Raw genomic sequence first — 21,555 nt, 5'->3', positions numbered from 1 at the left:
TATTTGACAGAGATCTCAGTAGGCAGAGAGGTAGGCAGAGAGAGAGAGGAGGAAGCAGGCTCCCTGCTGAGCAGAGAGCCCAATACGGGACTCGATCCCAGGACCCTGAGATCATGACCTGAGCCGAAGGCAGAGGCTTAACCCACTGAGCCACCCAGGCGCCCCAAGAGATAGTGTTTTTAAATGATATGACAGAACAGAAAGGTTTAAGTACATTGTAGAAATTGAAAAGAGAGAACTATGAGAGAAACTAAAAACAGGGTTTTTAGCAGGGTAGGAGTGTGGGGAGGAAAGAATGGTAAGTAAGCCATGTCCTAATCTAATATAGCAGAAAGGCAGTTTAGATACATAATCTAGAATTGGAAGTTAAAAAACAGTAGTAGAAGCATATTATTTAACTGTATGGCTAAAAAAAGCAACAACAGTAAAAGAAGTAAAAGTGGAAGCTATTACTTGGAAGATTAAAAGTAGTTCAACCTGAATAACAAAATGAAGAGTAGAGAGAATTACCCAAGGGATTATTTTTCATTATGTATCTTTCCAACAATTTGATTTTTATTTTTTTGAAGATTGAATTTATTTATTAAAGACCACAAGTGAGGGGTGGGGCAGAGGGAGAAGCAGACTCACCCCTGAGCCGGGAGCCCGGATGTGGGGCTTGATCCAGAACCCTGAGCTCATGACCTGAGCCAAAGGCAGTTGCTTAAGCATCTGAGCCATTCCAGGCTCACACAATTTGAGTTTTTAAAAAGAGTCCTGTAAGAACTACACAGTCAGAAAACAAATAACAAAACAGAATAAGTACATACCTATCAGTAATTTCTTTAAATGCAATTGGACTAAATGCTTCAGTCAAAAGACAAAGGGTGACTGAATGGACAAAAAAACAAGACCCATCTACATGTTGTTTATAAGAGACTTATGTCAGACCTAAAGACACATAAAGACTGAACGTGAAGGTACGAAAACACATTCACCATGCCAGTGAAAATGAAGAAAACAAAACAAAACCTGGAGTAGCAATACCTATATAAGACAAAACAGATTTTAAAACAAAGACTGTAGAGGGGCGCCTGGGCGGCTCAGTCGGTTGAGCCCCTGACTTGTGGTTTTGGCTCAGGTCATGATCTCAGGGTTGTGAGATCAAGCTCTGTGTGGGGCTCTATGCTCAGCACAGGGTCTGCTTGAAAGTCTCTCCCCCTCCCTCTGCCCCTCCCTCTGCTTGTGCTCACGCTCTCTCTCTCAAATAAATTAATTAAAAAAAAAAAGACTGGGGGCGCCTGGGTGGCTCAGTGGGTTAAAGCCTCTGCCTTCAGCTCAGGTCATGATCCCAGTGGTCCTTGGATCGAGCCCCGCATCAGGCTCTCTGCTCGGCAGGGAGCCTGCTTCCCCCTCTCTCTCTCTGCCCGCCTCTCTGACTACTTGTGATCTCTGTCTGTCAAATAAATAGATAAAATCTTTTTTTTAAATATTTTATTTATTTATTTGACAGACAGAGATCACAAGCAGGCAGAGAGGCAGGCAGAGAGAGAGGAGGAAGCAGGCTCCCTGTTGAGCAGAGAGCCCAATGCGGGGCTCGATCCCAGAACCCTGGGATCATGACCTGAGCCGAAGGCAGCGGCATTAACCCACTGAGACACCCAGGCGCCCCAATAGATAAAATCTTAAAAAAAAAAAAAGACTGTAGCAAGAGCAAAGAGTACTACACAATGACAAAGGGATCAATCAAATAAGATGTTATAACAATTAAAATACCTATGTACCCCACAGAGGAGTACCTAATGCACGAAGCAAATATTAACAGACATAAAGGGAGAAACTGAGAGCAATACAATAATAACAGGGACTTTAACATCCCACTTACATCAATGAATAGATCATCTAGACAGAAAATCAATAAGGAGGGGCACCTGGGTGGCTCAGTCAGTTAACTGTCTGTCTTCAGCTCAGGTCATGATCCTGGGGTCCTGGGACTGAGCCCCATGTTGGGCTCTCTGTTCAGCAGGGATCTCCTTCTCCCTCTGCCCCTCCCCTGACTTGTGTGCTCTCTCTCTCAAATAAATAAATAAAATCTTAAAAAAAAAAAAAAGAAGAAAGTAAGAAAGCTGGGGTGCTTGGGTGGCTCAGTTAAGCATCTGCCTTTGGCTCAGGTCATGATCCCAGAGTCCTGGGATTGAGGTCCACATCAGGCTCCCTTCTCAGTATGAAGCCTGCTTCTCCTTCTCCCACTTCTCCTGCTTGTGTTCCCTCTCTCACTGTATCTCTCTTTGTCAAATAAATAAATTCTAAAAGAAATAAGGAAGGAAGGAAGGAAGGGAGAGAGGGAGGGAAGAAATAAATCAACAAGGGAACAGTGGCTTTGAACAATACATTAGACCAGAAGGACCTAACAGACATACATAGAACCCTCCATCCAAAAACAGCAAAATATACCTTCTTTCCAAGTACACAATCTCCAGAAGAGATTACATGTTAGGCCATAAGACAAATATCAATAAATTTAAAAAGACTAAAATCATATAAAACATCTTTTCTAACCACAATGAAAACTAGAAATCAATCATAAGAAATAATTCTGGAAAAACCACAAACACATGGAAGCTAAATAACATGCTATCAAACAACAGATGGGTCAACCATAAAATCAAAGAGGAAATAAAAAAATACATGAAGACAAATGGAAATGAAAATACAACAGCCCAAAATCTTTGTGATGCAGCAAAAGCAGTTCAAAAAGGGAAGTTTATAGCGTTATAGATCTATCACAGGAAACCAAAAAATCTCAAATAAACAACCTAACCTTACAACTAAAGGAGATTAAAAAAAAAGACAAAGCCCGAACCTAGAAAAAGGAAGGAAACAATAAAGATTAGAGCAGAAATAAATAGGAGAGAAAAAGCATAACAGAAAACATCAATGAAACCAAGAGGTGGTTCTTCAAAATAAAAATATCTTCAAGATAAAATAGATAAACATTTAGTCCTACTCATCAAGAAAAAAATATAGGGAGGGCTCAAATAAAATCAGAAATAAAGGAGGATAAATAACCAACACCAGAGAAATATAGAGCATTATAGTATCAAGAAAACTTGTATGCCAACAAATTGGACAACTTGAAAAGAAACTGATAATTTTCTAGAAATGTACAATCTTCCAAAACTGAATCAGGAAGAAATAGAAAATTTGAACAGACCTATTACTACTAAAGAAATTGAAACAGTAATCAAAAAAACTCCCAACGAACAAAAGTTCAGGACCAGTCAGCTTCATAAGGGAATTTTACCAAGCATTTAAAGAAACATTGGGGTTCCTGGATGGTTCAGTCAGTTAATCATCTGACTTCAAATCAGGTCATGATCTCAGGCTCTAAACTCAGTAGGGAGTCTGCTTGAAGATTCTCTCCCTCTGCATACCCACTCCCTCTTAACTTTAAAAAAAAAAAATCTAAAGAAAAATTAAAGAAGTGTTAATACCTATTCTTCTCAAACTACTCCAAAAAACAAAAGAAGGAAAACTTCCAAATTTATTCTATGAGGCCAGTATCACCCTGGTACCAAAACCAAAGTCACCACAAAAAAAGAGAACTACAGGCCAATATCTCTAATGAACATGGATGCAAAAATCCTCAACAAAATACTAGCAAACCAAATTCAACAGTACATTAAAAAACTAATTTACCAAGGTCAAGTGGGATTTATTCCAAGGATGCATGGGTAGATCAGTATTTGCAAATTAATCAACATGATACATCACATCAACACAAGGAAGGTTAAAAGCAATATGATTACTTCAGTAGATGCAGAAAAACCACTGGACAAAGAACATTCATGACAAAACTCCAGAAAGTGGGTTTAGAGAGATCATGCTCCAATGTAAAAGGAGCCACATATGAAAAATCCCACAGCTAACATCATACTCAATGATGAAAAGTTGAATGCTTTTCCTCTAAGATCAGGAACAAGACAAGGAGGTCCACTCATTACTTTTGTTCTACATGATACTGGAAGTCCTACCTGCAGCAATCAGACAAGAAAAATAAATAAAGGCATCCAAATTGGTGAAGAAGAAGTAAAACACACTCTTCGCAGATGGCATGATACTATACATAAGAAACCCTAAAGACTTCACCAAAAAACTTCTAGAACTGATAAATGAATTCTATAAAGTTGCAGGAGGCAAAATTAATAAACAGAAATCTACTGCATTTCTGTACACCAATAACAAAGTAGCAGAAAGTAAGAAAATAACCCCATTTACAGTTGCACAAAATGATAGCTATGAATAAATTTAACCAAGCAGGTGAGGAACCTGTACTCTTAAAACTATAATACACTTATGAAAGAAATTGAAGACAATACAAAGAAAGGGAAAGACATGCCATGCTCATGGAACAAATATTGTTAAAATGTCTATACTGCCCAAAGTAATTTTACATTTAAAACAATCCCTATCAAAATATCCATGGCATTTTTCTCAGAACTAGAACAAATAATACTAAAATCTGTATAGAACTACAAAAGATCCTGAATAGCCAAAGCAATCTTGAGAAAGCAAAGCTGGCAGGCACCACAATTCCAGACTTCATGTTATATTACAAAGCTGTAGCAATCAAAAGAGTATTGTGTTGGCACAAAAACAGACACATGCATCAATGAAACAGGAGAGAGCCCAGAAAAAGCCCACATCTATATGGTCAATTAATCCATGACAAAGAAGGCAAGAATATGCAATGGGGAAAAGACAGTTCCTTGGATACAGTGTTGGAAAAACTGGACAGCTACATATGAATGAAATTGGACCACTTTCTTATATCGTACATAAAAATCAACTCAAAAGGATGAAAGGCCAAAAATTACACCTGAAGCTATAAACTCCTAAAAGAAAACAGGCAATAACATCTTGGACATTGGTCTTAGCAATATTTTTCTAGATATTTCTCCTGAGGCAAGGGAAACAAAAGCAAACTAGTGGGACTACACCAAAATAAAAAGTTTTTGTACAGTGCAAAAAAACATCAAAAAAAAAAAAAAAAGGAACTTAGTGAATGGGAAAAGATATTTCCAAATAATATATCTGATAAAGGGTTAGTATCCAAAACATAAAGAACTTATACAACTCAACACCAAAAAAACAAATAATCAAATTAAAAATGGGCAGAGGACCCGAAAAGACATTTTTCCAAAGAAGACATACAGATGGCCAACAGACATATGAGATGATGTTCGTCGTGACTAATCATCAGGAAACTACAAATCAAAACCACAGTGAGGTATCCCTTCATACCAGTCTGAAAGGCTAACATCAAAAAGACAAGGAATAACAAATGTTGGCAAGGATGTGGAAAAAAAGGAACCATCATGCACTGTTGGTGGGAATGTAAGTTAGTGCAACCACTGTAGGAAACAGTATGGAGGTAACTCAAACAATTAAAAATAGAAATACATATGATACCATATAGTCCAAATACCCAAAGAATAAGAATACACTAATTTGAAAAGATACATGCTATGTTTCTTGCAGCATTACATATAATAGCCAAGATAAAGGAAGCAACCCAAGTGTCCATAAATAGATGAATGGATAAAGAATAGTGTATACATGCACACATACACATACACAAAAACAAACATACACACACACACACACACACACACACACACACACACAGGAAGGAGTATTACTCGGCCATAAAAAAGAATGAGATCTTGCCATTTATGATAACATGGACAGACCTAGAAGGTATTATGCTATATGAAAAGGGTCAAATAGAGAAGACAAATACCGTACAATTTCACTTATATGTGGAATATTAAAAATAAGACAAACATTCTTAAATATAGAAAACAAACTAATGGCTGTGGGGGAGGAGGGATGGGGAAAATACATAATGGAGATTAAGAGGTATATTTACAGACTTCCAGGTATAAAACAAGTAAGCTACAGAGATGGAAAATACTGTGTAGGGAATATAGTCAATAATACTGTAATAACAGGAGTGCCTAGGTGGCTCTGTTGGTTAAGCATCTGCCTTTGGCTCAGGTCATGATCCCAGGGTCCTGGAATGGAGCCCTGAGTCAAACTCAGTGGGGAGTCTGCTTCTCCCATTCCCTCTGCCCCTCCTCTCTGCTTGTGCGTGTGCATGCGCTCTCTCTCTCTCTCTCTCAAATAAATAAAATAAAATCTTAAAAAAAATAATACTGGTAACTACACTTATACATACATACTTATGTATGTATGTATACATACAAAAAAAACACACGGTAACTACACTTAATCATAGTGAGCACTGAGTAATGTTTAGAATTGTCAAATCAACATACTGTACACTTGAAACTAATGTAACATTGTATGTCAATTATACTTCAATTAAAAAAAGAGAAATGCCTTTCTTACTCTAATTTTTAAAAAGGAGAATATTTAACACATAATAGTTGGTTTCTTTCTTTACAACTACATAAAACTAGAAGGAAACTTTGAGATCACCTAGCCAGCCAATCTATTTTACACTAAATGTGTATGTATTTTCCAAAAATGTCCATGCCATTTTATGCCACACGCTCTTTTTATGCTCCTCCATCAGAAGTAGGGCCTATGTTCCCTCTACCTAAATCCAGGTGGACCTATGACTATGGTGCAAGTAGTATTTAACCTCTAAGGTGAGACCATAAAAGGCAATACATATTCCTCTAGCTCTTTCATGATTCTTGGGAGCCCTGAGCCAATATATATGTTATCTAGCTAGTCTTAAACCAGCACACCAGAGAGGTCATCTAGAGAGATGACTGAGAAAGTTAGTGAGTGAGAGAGAGAGAGAGAGACGGACAGAATGAGAGAGCTGAGGAATCTTTCTAGCCCAGGTGTTAGACTTATCAGTGAGCCTTCAGATTTGTGAGATCCAGTACAATACCCACTAGTCACATGTAGCTATTTACATTTCAATTAATTAAAACCAAATTAAATTTAAAAATCTATTTTTTAATTACACAAGTCATATTTCAAGTGCTCAATAGCCTTATGGGGCTAGTTTCTACTGCACTGGAACAGGGCAGATGTAGACTATCATTATAGAAAGTTTCTATCATTATAGAAAGTTCTAGGGAATAGTGCTGCTTCAGATAACTCCAGGCCTCCGCCTTCAGGTTGCCCTAGTGTTGTGTGGTGCAGAGATGGGTTACTTACCAGGCCCCGCATAATGCAAATTCATGGGCAAAATCAACGTTGGTTTCACCCACTGATTTTTGGGATGATTACATAGCCATAGTAAGAGGAATTCAAGGAAAATAAAGGTCAGAATGTGAAATAATCTGCTGGAGTTTTGGAGACCACAAAATCAGTCAAATGATGGAACTGATCATATTTTACTTCAATGTCCAATAAGTGTTTATGACTAAATGAATAAGAAAATCCCCAATTCTTGAACCCACAATAATTTTAGCTTCAAATACTCTGCCACTATGCACCAGAAGTATTGTCTCTACCACTCCAGAAAAAGATTTGATGATTCCTGGCTCTGAAGGAACAAAAGGAACCTAAAAAAATGTTAGCATCACTGAATTAATGATAAAGAAAACAAATCCTAGCTTCTTTCCAATGAATTCAGTAAAGTCACCATTTATCAGGTGAAGCTCACTCAATCATCCAGTTTTTACACTCAAAATAGTCTTTACTTTTTGAACTATTGTATATTACATATTTTTTAAATTAATTAACTAATATTGTAAAAGATTCTATTTATTTACTTGAGTTAGAGTGCGCACAGGTTGGGGGGGAGGGGCAGAGGGACAAGCAGACTCCCCACTGAGTGGGGAATGGGATGCAGGGCACAATCCCAAGACCCTGAGATCATGACCTGAGCTGAAGGCAGACATTTAACCAACTGAGCCACCAAGGTGCTCCTACATATTTTTAAATTTAAAAGCAAAAGAAACAAACTGAAAACCTTTGAGGGTATTAACCAATTTAACCAAAAGCTATCTTTTTAAAATACTCCTTTACCAAGTGAATTATTTTAATAAAATCCAATTTTTTAATTACTTGAACTAATGGAAATTATAGATTTGGAGTCAAAAATAATGTGGGATTTAAGTGAAATTCTACCTGAGCATGAACGTAGCAATTGTTGTGATACCTTTTTTTTTTAAATAATAATGAAGCTACACTGAAGCAACGTGGGAAGTGGCACAGCTTCCCCATCAGACCAGAGCACAAAGCTGGACTTCATGTACTGACTACAGAATTTTCTGCCAGCATGAGCCTAAGCAGACTTGCCATAACAAGATTTCCAGGTATAAAATTAGAGGATATTTAAGATTACTGAAAATTCTTTTTAAGATTGTTTTTTTTTAGTAATCGCTACTAAAAAGCCCCAGTGTGGGACTCAAACTCACAACCCTGAGATCAAGTGTCTCATGGTCTTCCAATGGAAACAGCCAGGCACCCCTTAAATTGTGAATGGCTGTGTTTTAGAGTTCTTATCTTTAAGATGTAGATATTAGAATTATGATAAAACAGTATCAGGAATTTGCCTAAAATTAAGACATAGCTGGGGTGGGCAGTGTAGAGGAACAGAGATGAAACATAGGTAGGCCTGAGTTAATGACTCCTGGGATTGCCCTTCATTATACTCCTCCCTTCTATTTATGCCTAAAAAACGTCCACGGTGAAAAAAATAAAAACAAATCAACCAACATGCTTGTCTATTTCAATGTTTTGGTTTGATAGGCAAAGTCAAGGGTAAAGAGAGTATGAGATGATGGCAAACTACACTCAGATAAAGGCCAGGCTTCCTAGGATCTCAACTATTAATGAGAAGGACCAAAATGTTCCAAATAAACACAAAATGCCTCAAATCTATAGAAATCATTATTGCTTATAGTACTACATACAACTGCTCCATGTGGGAATTAGAGCTGACTCATACCTTACACAGAATTCTAATATATGTGGTTACCAGGTTTCTTAGCCAACAGCCAAAAATTAAAAGGGAGGCTAATAAATACAGACAACACACAAAGGCACAAGACTGCTGATGGTCTTACAGGATGAGAAAAAAGAGAACGGCCATATAAGATGTGAAGTTCACCACTAATTAACACAACTTTATGGAGTAATAACCAGTATGGTTAGTGGGAAGGCCACAGGCTCCTTTAATGGAGTTAAAGACCGTGTTCTACAGTCACTTACTAGCTATAGGAACCTAACCAAATTACTTAACCTCACTTTTTTCTCCAGAAAAATAAGAGTGGTAGCTACATCATGAGGCTCATCCAGATGACTGAAAGAGAGATACTGTCAAGTATTTTGAAAGCAGGTTCTCCACAATCTCAGCCAACAATGTGCCTGCAACCTTGTGAAAGACCATGAGGGGGAACTACCCGTTTCAACTGCTCCTAGACTCCCAACCCCCAGACATTGCATGACATAAATGTTTATGGCATTAGTTGCTACATTTGGGATAACCTGTTGCACAGAACAGACACTATTACTTTATATAAGCGAACGATTATTATTTGACTAGCTAAATTTTTCCCTAAATACAGTAATTGAGCTTCTTTGGTATATAAACTAGATAATACAAGGAAACCCTTTATCTGAATGGAGTGCTCATCACTTTGTAATGGCACATTTATGAAGCTGGATATTATTTTCAGCACCAAACTTCTTGAATCTGGCCTTGGGAATATGCAAGAAAACTATGGAGGTAAAAACCCAGACCGGTGTGTCATGATTCAGTACCTCAGAAGCTGACTTAATACTCGGGCCTTACACTCTATGTCTGCGCGCACGCGCGCACACACACACACACACACACACACACACACTATATCCGTATATATGCACTCTTTATCTCTTCTACATTTTAATATTAATAAAAAGTATACTTAATCCTACCTGAATGAGGCATTTGCTCACATCACTAGCACAGAGTGCTTTGTTACAACTCAGTGACACAGGGACCCATGTCAGGAACACCAGGATGGCTAGAGTAAGCGTAACAACACAGTGTGTCTTCATGTTTCTTCAGGGACAATCAACTCCCAGGAAGCTAAACAAACAAACAAGAAGAAAAAAAAAAAAACTTTAATTCAAAGGCAAGGGCTAGGTTAAGAACAGATACAGAAATGAAAAGCAAAACAAACCAAGACTCATTCTTTGTGTTAAAAGACTTTTGAGTGATCATTTAAAAGACATTCTCAATGAATGATGAAACATTCAAAACAAACTACAATTTTTGTATGGTAAGGTCTTGTCAGCCAACTCCAAATATACATATATATATATATTTATATATACCTATTTATATTTATATTTATGTATAAATACATAATATGTATATAAAAACCACCAGGTTACTGAGGCAAATAACTAGTTTTAATACTGCACCACTACTACTCACCTTTAGTTTTAGGCCCATTTTGCAACTTTAAACTCATATTTAAAACTATTAATACTGTATCATAATTTAAAACATTCAACAAATTTTTAAAACACAAATTATTCTAATGATTATTTATGACTATTTCATTTTATCTCTTAACATAATTAACCAGAATGAAGTAGCTCAGAGAAAGCAGTTGGCAGTCATTCCTTAAATAACCCAGCAAATAACAAAGGGGATAGTAAATTATTAATTGCATTAAGAACTCGAGTAATTTATTAAAATGTGAAGATATTCTTTGAATTCTATACCATAGGTACCATAGATTCTTCAACGTTATTAAGAAGATAGTACACTTTGAAAAAAAGAAGGAAAAAAGACTTGAAAAAATCCTGATAGTAGTTAAACAACCAACATGGTTATTAAGCTTTTAAAAAGATATAACTTCTTGGCATTAATACAAACCCTTCCCAAGATAGAATCAAGTAAAATAAATGACTACTGATGTTGGATATATAAAAGGTGAGTTTATAGGCCCTTTATGATTACTGTAAACTTTTATTCTAAGTATTATAAAGCACAATAAAGCAAAACAATAAGAAAGTGGGAAGAATAAAGGGCTTTGTACCTAGTATGACTCAATTTAGAAAGAGAAAGCCCTGGTGATTGATACTGAGGCCCACAAAGTATTTCCAAAGACCGTTAGTAGCCCAATTTTCGAATTTATTTAACAGCATTGACTAATGTATTTAATACTAAGTCGGATGATTTCTGGTGCATATTCGTGGAGGCCAAAGAAGGTATTTAAAAAAGTGATTTTTATCGAGAAGTAGTTTTCATCCCACGCTCACTAAAAATGGGATTTTTTTTTTTTTCATCTTTTATGGTTGTCTTCATACTACTCCCAAAATCTCACTGGAAAAAGTATTCAAGTAAATAATGGCATGTACAAAGCAGGTAACAGAATCATTTAAAGGGCCTCCCTTTTTTCTTCTATGGAGTGAGGAACGGTACCGCACCAGAACTGTTTTCCTACGTCGGGACCCGCTTCTCGGGCTCGGGCGACCTGTGTGTGGTCCCCAAGGGGGAAGGCACTGACAGCAGCCTTTGTGCCGCTGCACGGAGCCCCTGGCTGCCGGTGAGGAGGCAAGGCAGAGGCCAAAGCGGCTCTTCACCCCCAATTCACCGACGCGCCGCTGAGCAGCAAGGCAGGGGAGGGGGCCTTAGAGGTGCCGCCGGCCTGCGGGCCCGCGCCCAGCACCCACCGGGCGGCACCCCCACTTTGTCCTGCGCGTAGGCGGGGCCCAGGCCGCGCGGGAGCTGCTCCGCTTCTCCCGGCCCCGACAGCCCGCCGCGGCCTCGGCCTCCAGAGACCAGCGCTTTCGGTCCGGACCCTCCCCGGCCGCAGACCCTGCCCCGCCTGCTCCCGCTCACCGTGCGCCGCGGCGCCGCGAGACTGCCTGGCCCTTGTTCCCCCGCAGGTCGGCCGAGCCCTGGGCGAGCCGCGGGGCTGGGCGAGGGAGGCAGGCCGCGCCCCCGAGCCGTCCCTCAGCGCAGCGCCCGCGAGCCTCGGGCACCTTAAAGAGACAGGCCCGCCGCCTCCCTCCCCCTAGTTCCCCGGTCCCTCCGCCCGCCTTCGGTTCCCCGCTGCCGCCAGCTCCCGCCAGGAGGCGTCTCTCACTCCCGGGGCGCTCCTGTCAGCGCACGCCCTGGGCCCGCCCCTCCCAGCCTGCGGGCCCGCCCCGCCCCCAGCCCCGCCCCCAGCCCCGCCCCCAGCCCGGTCCCCGGCGCGGCCCGCACGAAGGCCCCGCCCCCAGCTGCGGCCCGGGCCCGCTCACGCACGAAGGCCCCGCCCCGCCCTCCGGTCACGCCCAACAGCGCCGCACTCCCGCCCCCCAGGGACACCCACCCCGGGACCCACGCGCGTCTTGCCTCCGCCTTCTTCCCTGCCCGGATCTCAGGTTTCTTTGTCGCCTACCTGGGGCTGTGGCTTACCTTCCGTGAGGCCCATTCTCTGCGCTTAGCGTGTGTTCTTCCCGGAGCCGAGAACGGGACGTGCATTAGCTCAGCTACTTCCCACGGCAACCCCTACAGACTGTATCTGTCCGGTTATGGGGATTCAAGACCCAGGCACCTAGTGGTGGAGCAGGATTCACGGGTGGAGCCCGTTACCCTTGAACTCATGTTATCTGACGTCGGAGGCAGGATTTATTACAAGTGCACCTTTCTGGGCTCTATCTCAGACCTACTGAAAAAGGATCTGCTAGGGTAGAGCCTTCGTTCAGCAGTTCACTAAATTTGCTGCGGCCTCAGTGAGTGCCTGACACTGTGCTTGGTACTGGAAATAGAAGAGAGGAGGTGCCGGTGGGTGCTGTTCAAGAAGGAGGCCACTAGTCCTCGGAGAGGATGGACAGACGGCTACACAAATGGCTACAGCGCACCTCCCCAGTCCTCAGAAGGAGAGAGCTCCAGGAGTATGTATGACGCAGCGCTCATTTCAGCCTGTACTTCAGAAAAATGAATTGATTCCACTGGCAATAAACACGTAGATGAAGGCATTTGAGAAGTATGCCCAGTTCTTTCCCACAACCCTGGGAACTTGTGTTTTAAAAAGATTTCAGGGTGATTAAGTTGCGGCCCATTGGGCTGGATGATCTACAAGGGACTTTCCCCTTGGAAATGGTGACCTAGTGATAAAGTCTTAAACTAGTAGTCTTAAATGCCTTACATTCCCCTTTGTTGCTTGGAAGAAAACAGAAAGAATGGAAAGTGTTGATTGGCTGAGGGGGTGGATTACATTAATGATATTAGTCCATTTTTGTACAATAAGTAAATAAATATGCATGTTAAAAATCATCCCTGAAAATTATCTTAAAGAAATAATTAAGAGTGTACACAAATTTAACTTTAAGGATCTTATTCTTTGGCATTCCTTACTAATTAAATGAATTATGATACTCCAGTGCAATGAACTAAATCAGCTATTAAAACCAAGATTCTCCCATTTTTGGTCTCAGGACCCCTTTACATTCTTGAAAAGTACTGAGGACACCAGAGAAGTACTTTTATGTATATTAATGTCTATCAAAACTCTTTATGTTAAAACTGAGAAATTTAATGTACCACCTGGGTGGCTCAGTCCCTAAAGTCTCCCAGTCTTTGTGTCAGCTCAGGTCATGATCTCAGGGTGGTAAGATCAAGCCCCACATCGGGCTCCACGCTCAGCACGGAGTCCCGGCTCTGTGTGAGATTCTTTCCCTCTCCCTACTCTTCCTCCTCTACCCCTCCCTCCACCCCCATGCATGCCTGCTCTCTCTCTCTTAAATAAATAAAATCTTTTTTAAAAAGAGAAATTTAAAAATATGTATTCATTGTTTCACTTAAAAATAATAGATTCTATTGTATTGGAACATGAATGACATTTTATGAAAAATAAGTACATATTCCCCCAAAAAGAAAAATGGCATTATTTTACATTTGTGCTATTCTCTTTAATGTCGAAATTAGTAGAAGGCTTTTATGGGATTTTCATATCTGCTCCTGCATTTATACTTTTGCAATATCGTGTATTATGTAGCTGCTAGGAAACTACTCTAAACTTGTGACAGGAGAATGAAAAAGGCAAAGAATGTGTTAGAATTTAAATAAGAGTTTGGAACTCATGAATCCCCTGAAAAGGTTTTGGGATGCCTAGAGTCCCCAGATTCCACTCTGAGAACTAGTACTGCAGATGAATATTGTTGGCATGGAAAGATATTCATGATATATCAACATTTTAAAGTAGTATATAGGGGCGCCTGGGTGGCTCATTTGGTTGGGTGACTGCCTTCAGCTCCAGTCATGATCCCAGAGGCCTAGGATCAGCCCCCTGCATCAGGCTTCTTGCTCAGCAAGGAGCCTGCTTCTCCCTCTCGCTCCACTTGCTACTCGCCTGCTTGTGCTCTCTCTGTCAAATAAATAAATAAAATCTTAAAAAAAATAGTGTATATATTTTTAGAATGATTACTATTAAAATTGTGTACACAGTTATTTTCACAGTGGGGAAAACTACTCTCTCTCCCTAGGGACAAGCGCTTTAGGGGCTGGGGATTCTGGTTTGGAACCCACAGTCCCGTTCTCAACCTCTCTTTACTTGGCTGACTCAGCTAAATTAGCCAATCTGGTTTTACAGATTTGAATTAAAGTGAGCCACAGCCTATCAGCCTCCCAGACTGCTCCTGTGGGAGGGAAGATCTACTGAAGTAGGAAGGTCCGTTTGAAGAGAAACCTCCTTTCTCCATCATTCTCTTCCCTGCCATCCTTCCTCCTTGTTCTGCTAAGGTTCTACTGCAAAGCTATCTAAAGAATGAGGAAAGAAAATGGATTTCTTGGGTGTCTGGGTTAAGTGTTGTTAAGCATCAGACTCTTGATTTCCGCTCTGGTCATGATCTCTCAAGGGTCTCTCAATAAATAAATAAATAAATAAAATCTTTAAAAATAGTAATAAGTAAGTAAATATGTAAGTAAAGTCCGTTGTCATTACCTCTGTTATGAATGGTTGTTGAACAACCCAGTAAAAAGAAGAGTATTCCTCTGGATGGGAGTGGGGAGCAGGGGGGTAGGGGTGAGGGTGCTCAGGGCCTGCAGGAGACCTAGCAGACCACTGGGGAAGCTTGGAGAGGATGCTACTTCAGGAGAGATTTGCAAAGGGCTAGCAAGGACTATTGAGATATTTACAAAGCATTCTCAAAAGCCCCTAAAGCTTCCCCAAATTCAGTGTTTACATGTGGCTCATTGTTGCTTATCAAATTAGGTCCAAACTCTGTAGCTTATTTATTTAAAATATTTATTATTTTCTTTTCATTGCCCTTTTGTCCCCTTCTCATCATGCATGTAATACATGCAAGCTGGGGAAAATTTTTAAACTATGGAACTTCATAATGAGTGCCTTTTGCCATTTTAACCCCCAGTGATTGCTCCTAGTTTCGTGTATATTTCTTCTTTTTTAAGTCACATACACTAACATATATTTGCGACAAATGAAATTATGTTAAGAATACTTCACTACAGGGGCACCTGGGTGGCCCAGTGGGTTAAAGCCTCTGCCTTCGGCTCAGGTCATGATCTCAGGGTCCTGGGATCAAGCCCCGCATCGGGCTCTCTGCTCAGCGGGGAACCTGCTTCCTCCTCTCTCCTGCCTACCTGTGATTTCTGTCAAATAAATAAATAAAATATTAAAAAAAAAATTTCACTACAATTTCCTTTTTTCTACTTAGCATATCTAGAACATCTTTTCATGCCATATATATGCAGATCTTTTTTGATGTCACACAAATCTTCTGCATAAGCGAAGCTGGTCTATTTTCACACTTTGTATTTTTCCCATCTTGTATTTCTGCACATTCTTCTTTTTGCTCAGGACAGAATTCTTACCTTTTTTCTAGCTGCATAGATCCTATCCACTCTTGGAAGCCTGTTCAAGTATCACTCTATACAGATATCAAAAATCATCTTCCATAACTCAACACAGTGCCTGGCACATAGCAGGTGAATGAATTGATTAAAGGAATGACTTCCCTGGCTAAAGTCCCCAATTGCTTCTGAGCTCCCAAAGCATTTATTTGCACTGACATTTCCCTATTAATGTATATGTGTTCTGTTTCCTGAACTAATTTTAGAAGCTTCTTTAGGGCAGGAATCATATCATCAATGTCTATTTCTCTGTGTGCAGGGATTCTCTGGCTCTTGGAAGATCCACAAAAACTAGGACCGATGGTCTCACCTGTAGTAGCCAAAATGACAACAGTAACGAAGATGTGAAAACAATTAGTGAAAAAGATAAGGATGCATAGAGTAGAGAGCTTAATGGTTACTTTAAGAAACGAGGAAAAGCAGGGCATCGAGGTGGCTCAGTAAGTTAAGCAAAGTGGCTCTAGGTTTTGGCTCAGGTCCTGCCTGATCTCATGGGTGGTGAGGTTCAGCAGGCCTTTGAAGCAGGGAGTCTGCTTGAGTTTCTCCTCTTCTGCCCTTCCCTCCCACTCCTGCATGTGCCTGCATGCTTTCTGTCTCAAATAGATACATCTTTAAAAAAAGAAAAGGAAGGAAGGAGGGAGGGAGGAAGGAAAAGAAAGAAAGAAAAAGAAAGGAAGGAGGGAAGGAATGGAGGGGGGAAGGAAGGCAGGCAGGAGAAAGAAAGAAAGGAGGGAGGGAGGAAGCAAGGAAGGAAGAAAGGAAGAAAGAAAGAAAGAAAGGGAAAGAAGGAAGGAAAGAAAAAGGAAAAGAAAGGAAAGAAAAGAGAAAGAAAGGAAAGAAAGAAAGAAAGGGACGGAGGAAGGGAGAGAGAAAGGAAGGAAGGAGGGAAGGAAGGAAGAAGGAAGGAAGGAAGGAAGGAAGGAAGGAAGGTCGGCCCCTGGGTGGCTCAGTTGTTAAGCATCTGCATTTGGCTCAGGTCAAGATGTCAGGGTCTAGGGATCCTTGGGATCGAGCCCCGCATCAGGCTCCCTGCTCAGCGGGAAGCCTGCTTTTCCCCTTCCCACTCCCCCTCCTACTGTTGCCTCTCTCACTGTATTTCTCTTGGTCCAATAAATAAATAAAATCTTTAAAAGGAAGGAAGGGAGGGAGGGAGGAAAAGAAGGAAGGAAGGGAGGAAGGGAGAAAGGAAGGGAGGGAGGGAGGAAGGGAGAAAGAAAAACAGAGATTGGTGGTGCTTGGAATAATCAGACTTCTGGAGGCTTATGCTTGGTCTAAAGGGCAGTTCAGACTTGAAGGGGCAGAGAGGGGGATTTGGGGGTGGAGGTGAAGGGAGGTGAGTGAGCAGAGGGGGGCTGGCTTGGAGGAGGAGTGTCCTAGCAGGATAGCCTCAGTCCCTCAGTCCTCAGAGCCGTACCACCTTATAAGAGAGGAACAGCAAGTACCTAGGAACTTAATGCTGTCTTTGTGTGTTGAAAGTCATTTAAGATAAAATTTACCATTCTAACCACTTAAAAGTATGCAATTTGGTGGCATTTAGTAGTCACAATGTTAAGCAACCATCACCACTATCAAATTCAAGGACATTCCTCTCACCTTAAAGGAAACCCAATACCCATTAAGCAATCCTGCAACCCCTGCTCCACCTTGCCAATCCCTCGTCTCTTCTGTCTCTATGGGTTTCTCTCTTCTGGACATTTCAGATAAATGGAGTCAGATAATATGTGGCCTTTTTATCTGGTTTCTTCACTTGGCATTACATTTTCTTTTCTCTTTTTAAAAAATATTTATTTGAGAGAGTGCACACACAAGCAGGGGGAGGGGCAGAGGGAGAGAGAGAAATAGGCTCCCCTCTGAGCAGGGAGCCCATCAAGGGGCTTGATTCCAGGACCCCAAGATCATGACCTGAGCAGAAAGCAGATGCTTCACCAACTAAGCTACCCAGGTGTCCAGCATCATGTTTCCCAGGCTCATGCATGTTGTAGCATCTATCAAAACTTCATTCCTTTTTGTGGCTGAGTAATATTTCATTGTATGACATACCACATTTTGTTTATCTAGTCATCAGCTGATGGACAGTTGGGTGGTTTCTACTTTTGGCCATAGTGAACAGTATTGCTATGAGCATTCATGTACAAATTTTTGTTTGAACACTTTTTTTTCCTATTAGAGAGACAGAATGCACGTGCGCTCGAGTTGTGGGCTGGAGAGGAGCAGAGGGAGAGGGAGAGAAAATCTAAGCAGGCTCCAGCATGGAGCCCGGCACAGGGTTCGATCTCATGACACGGAGATCATGACCTGAGATCATGACCTGAGCTGAGTCAGATGCTTAACAGACTGAACCACCCAGGCACCCCTGAACACTTGCTTTTTTTTTTTTTTTTAAGATTTTATTTATTTGCCAGAGATAGAGAGAGAGAGTACACACAAGCAGGCAGAGAGGCAGGCAGAGGCAGCGAGAGAAGCAGGCTCCCTGCCGAGCAAGGAGCCCGATGTGGGACTCGATCCCGGGACCTTGGGATCATGACCTGAGCCGAAGGCAGTGGCTTAACCAACTGAGCCACCCAGGCGTCCCTGAACACTTGCTTTTAATTCTTTTGTGTATATAACTAGGAGTGGAATGGGTCGTATGGTAACCAACTTGGGAAACTGCACCTCGGCTTTCCATAGCAGCTGTGCCCTTTTTACATTCTCACCAGCAATGTAGGAGAGCTCCAATTTCTCCACATCCTTGCCAACATTCATATTTTCCATAATTTTGATTATAGGCCTCCCAGTGGGTGCAAAGTGGTGTCTCATTCTTGTGGCTAATTTTTTTTTTCATATATTTATGGCTTGCTTTTTCCAGGAAGGATTGGAAGAAGTTGAGAAAAATGCAAATGATGCAGGAAGGGTCAAATCATCAGAGAATTTGAAAGGAAGGAAAGTAAGGTCAAGAGAATAACACTGGGCACAGAATGGCACAAAAATGACTTGTTGAGATGAAGGTAACAGACTGATTTTAAGCATTCTCACAGCAAACGCAAAGAAAGAAACACAACCCATTGCAACATCCACAGTATTTGTAGGATAAAAATGAACTAGAAGTAATCTTTTCTTAATATTCATGCTTAAAGAGAAAGTTCTCCCATGGGTTCCCATGGAAAACTGCTTTGAATGATTCAACAGAAATATGTATTGGACAAATACGTCGAGGATCTATTGTGTACCAAGCACTGGGCTAGGCATTGGCTATTAGCTGTTTTAAAACTTTATCTCCCATTCTTTCCTTATTGTGGTTATGTTTTCCTTTACTATACTGTACATACAGACATTAATAGTTCTGTTAACATATTTATTTACTAGTTCCATCACTGCTTTTATTTCTTCTTCAATTCCTATTTTTTTCTGGTTGAGGGTCATAATTTTCTACTTCTTTACATGCCTGGTCATTTTTTAAAAAGATTTTATTTATTTATTTGGGTGAGAGAGACAGACATAGCAACAGAGATACCAAAAGAGAGGGAGCAGAAGCAGGGAGGATGGGGAGAAGCAGGCTTCTAGCTACGCGGGGAGCCTGACATGGGACTTGATCCCAGGACCCCGGGATCATGACCTGAGCCAAAGCCACCAGGCACCCCATCTGCCTGATCATTTTCACTTGATACTAGACATTGTAATTTTTCCATTGTTGGTTACTGCATTTTATTGTGTTCTTTTAGTGATGGATTAGGCTCAGTCATGTAATTGAGCTACCTGGAATCTGTTTTTTTTTTAAATATATTTTTTAAGATTTTATTTTTAAGCGATCTCTACACCCAACGTGAACCTCAAACAACCCAGAGATCAAGAGTCATATGCTCTCCTACCAACTGAACCAGCCAGGATCCCCTGATTTGATCTTTTTTTTTTTTTTAGATTTTATTTACTTATTTGACAGAGAAAGAGCACAAGCAGGGGGAGCAGCAGGCAGAGGGATAGGAAGAAGCAGACTCCCCACGGAGTAGGGAGCCCGATTTGGGGCTCGATCCCAGGACCCTGGGATCATGACTTGAGCCCAAGGTAGATGCTTAACTGACGGATCTACCAGGCGTCCCTGGTTTGATCTTTTTGAAGCTAATTTTTAGGATTGGCCAGAGGGGATTTGGGGCTTATTTGGTTTCACAAAGGCAATGCCTTCCTGAGTACTCTATTTGATGCCCTGGGTATTAGATCTTTCTTCCTTGGCTGATGGGAACACAAACTATGCCCAGCCTCATGTGAGGTCATAGGATTGTTCTGCTACTTCAACATCAATGGAAGTGAAAATGTTTAAGAATTGTTTTTAGCATGTAAGAATAAATTTCTGTGCCTCTGTTGAAAGAAAATTATGTTATAATGTAATTACTGCTACAGAGGTGACTAATAGGAAGAAAGCTTTGAACTATAATACAAATGAACTTTCGAATTAAAAAGCATTAACAAGAGGTGCCTGGGTGCCTCAATCGTTAAGCATCTGCCTTCGGCTCAGGTTGTGATCCCAGAGTCCTGGGATCGAGCCCTGCATCAGGCTCCCTGCTCAGTGGGAAGTCTGCTTCTCCCTCTTCCACTCCCTCGCTTGTGTTCCCTCTCTCTCTGTCAAATAAATAAAATCTTAAAAAATAAAAATAAAGAGCGTTAACAAGCTGCCATGAAAAATTATAGCCTGTTTCCCCAAGATCAATAGGGGAAAATATTGGTGCCATCATGTAGTGTTGTTCAGAATGAATATACAGAGGGGATAACTTGCTTCAGTAATTATTTCTACTCATGATTAGGAGCTTCAAGATTAGGAGAGTTGGGGCGCCTGGGTGGCTCAGTGGGTTAAGCCACTGCCTTCGGCTCAGGTCATGATCTCAGGGTCCTGGGATCGAGCCCCGCATCAGGCTCTCTGCTCAGCGGGGAGCCTGCTTCCTCCTCTCTCTCTGCCTGCCTCTCTGCCTGCTTGTGATCTCTCTCTGTCAAATAAATAAATAAAATCTTTAAAAAAAAAAAAAAGATTAGGAGAGTTGACTTTATCATAACCTACTGGAAATACGCTATATATTTGAAAGATTGCATATAGAGTATAAACAGTCCCTGAGAAAAAACTAAAATAATCCTAAGAATTAGAAGAATCATATCCTTAGCATCATATATTTTGTAATATTAGATTATCATACTGATTGCTAGGCAGTCTTCCTACCAGAGTTCAGAGTTCTATATGTGAACCCTGCCTGACCTTCACAACAATGAAGTCTCATGGTGGAGAATTTCGGAAATTTTGCTACTGTGGATCTTTCTTGTTGGCTGGAACAGTCCTGTGCATAATCCAAAATACTTAGTTTTCCATGGAGAAAAATCTAATGGCTGTGGAATTCTGAATGAAATTAGACTCAGAAGCCCATTCTAAAGTGATTAGTCCAGCCTAGAGTTCTGAAGCTTACTTTGTCATCCATTCCATCTACCTAGGAATTTTTTAGTTCCAACTTGTTATAATAGGGCTGGACTGAAACTATGAAGCTAGTTGAGGAGTCTATCTGGGAAGATATTTGCTCCTTGGTCTAAAAGGAGTGTTTCTCTGTAAGGGAAAGCAGGCACAAGAATTTTTTTTATTATTGTTTTAGCAGAAGAATTTATCTCAGTACTAAGAGGTTCACTGAACATCTTTTTTTGGGGGGGGGGATTAAAAAAATTGCAAAATACCTAAGTGTCTAAGAGGAAACAGGTTAAATAGATTATGGAATGTCCAT

At 40.9% G+C, this 21,555-nt stretch overlaps 1 protein-coding gene across 5 annotated transcripts in view; it reads right to left on the bottom strand.

Annotated features, from left to right (window-relative positions):
- TWSG1 (twisted gastrulation BMP signaling modulator 1) overlaps positions 1-12,660 on the bottom strand; it is a 72,791-nt gene extending 60,131 nt beyond the window's left edge. Inside the window, exons 1-2 of one of the 5 annotated variants that reach the window (XM_047697943.1) lie at positions 12,374-12,660; positions 9,892-10,045 (exon numbers count right to left, since the gene is read on the bottom strand). In XM_047697943.1, coding sequence (XP_047553899.1) covers positions 9,892-10,014 — 123 coding nt within the window. In that variant the 5' untranslated portion in view covers positions 10,015-10,045; positions 12,374-12,660. The other 4 variants (XM_047697941.1, XM_047697945.1, XM_047697944.1 and 1 more) reach the window with 4 other exon arrangements.
- Positions 12,661-21,555: the final 8,895 nt, after the last annotated feature.

This window comes from Lutra lutra, chromosome 12 (assembly GCF_902655055.1).
Source record: "Lutra lutra chromosome 12, mLutLut1.2, whole genome shotgun sequence".
Taxonomy (NCBI): Eukaryota; Metazoa; Chordata; class Mammalia; order Carnivora; family Mustelidae; genus Lutra; species Lutra lutra.
This window is presented reverse-complemented; position numbering and strand designations above follow the sequence as displayed.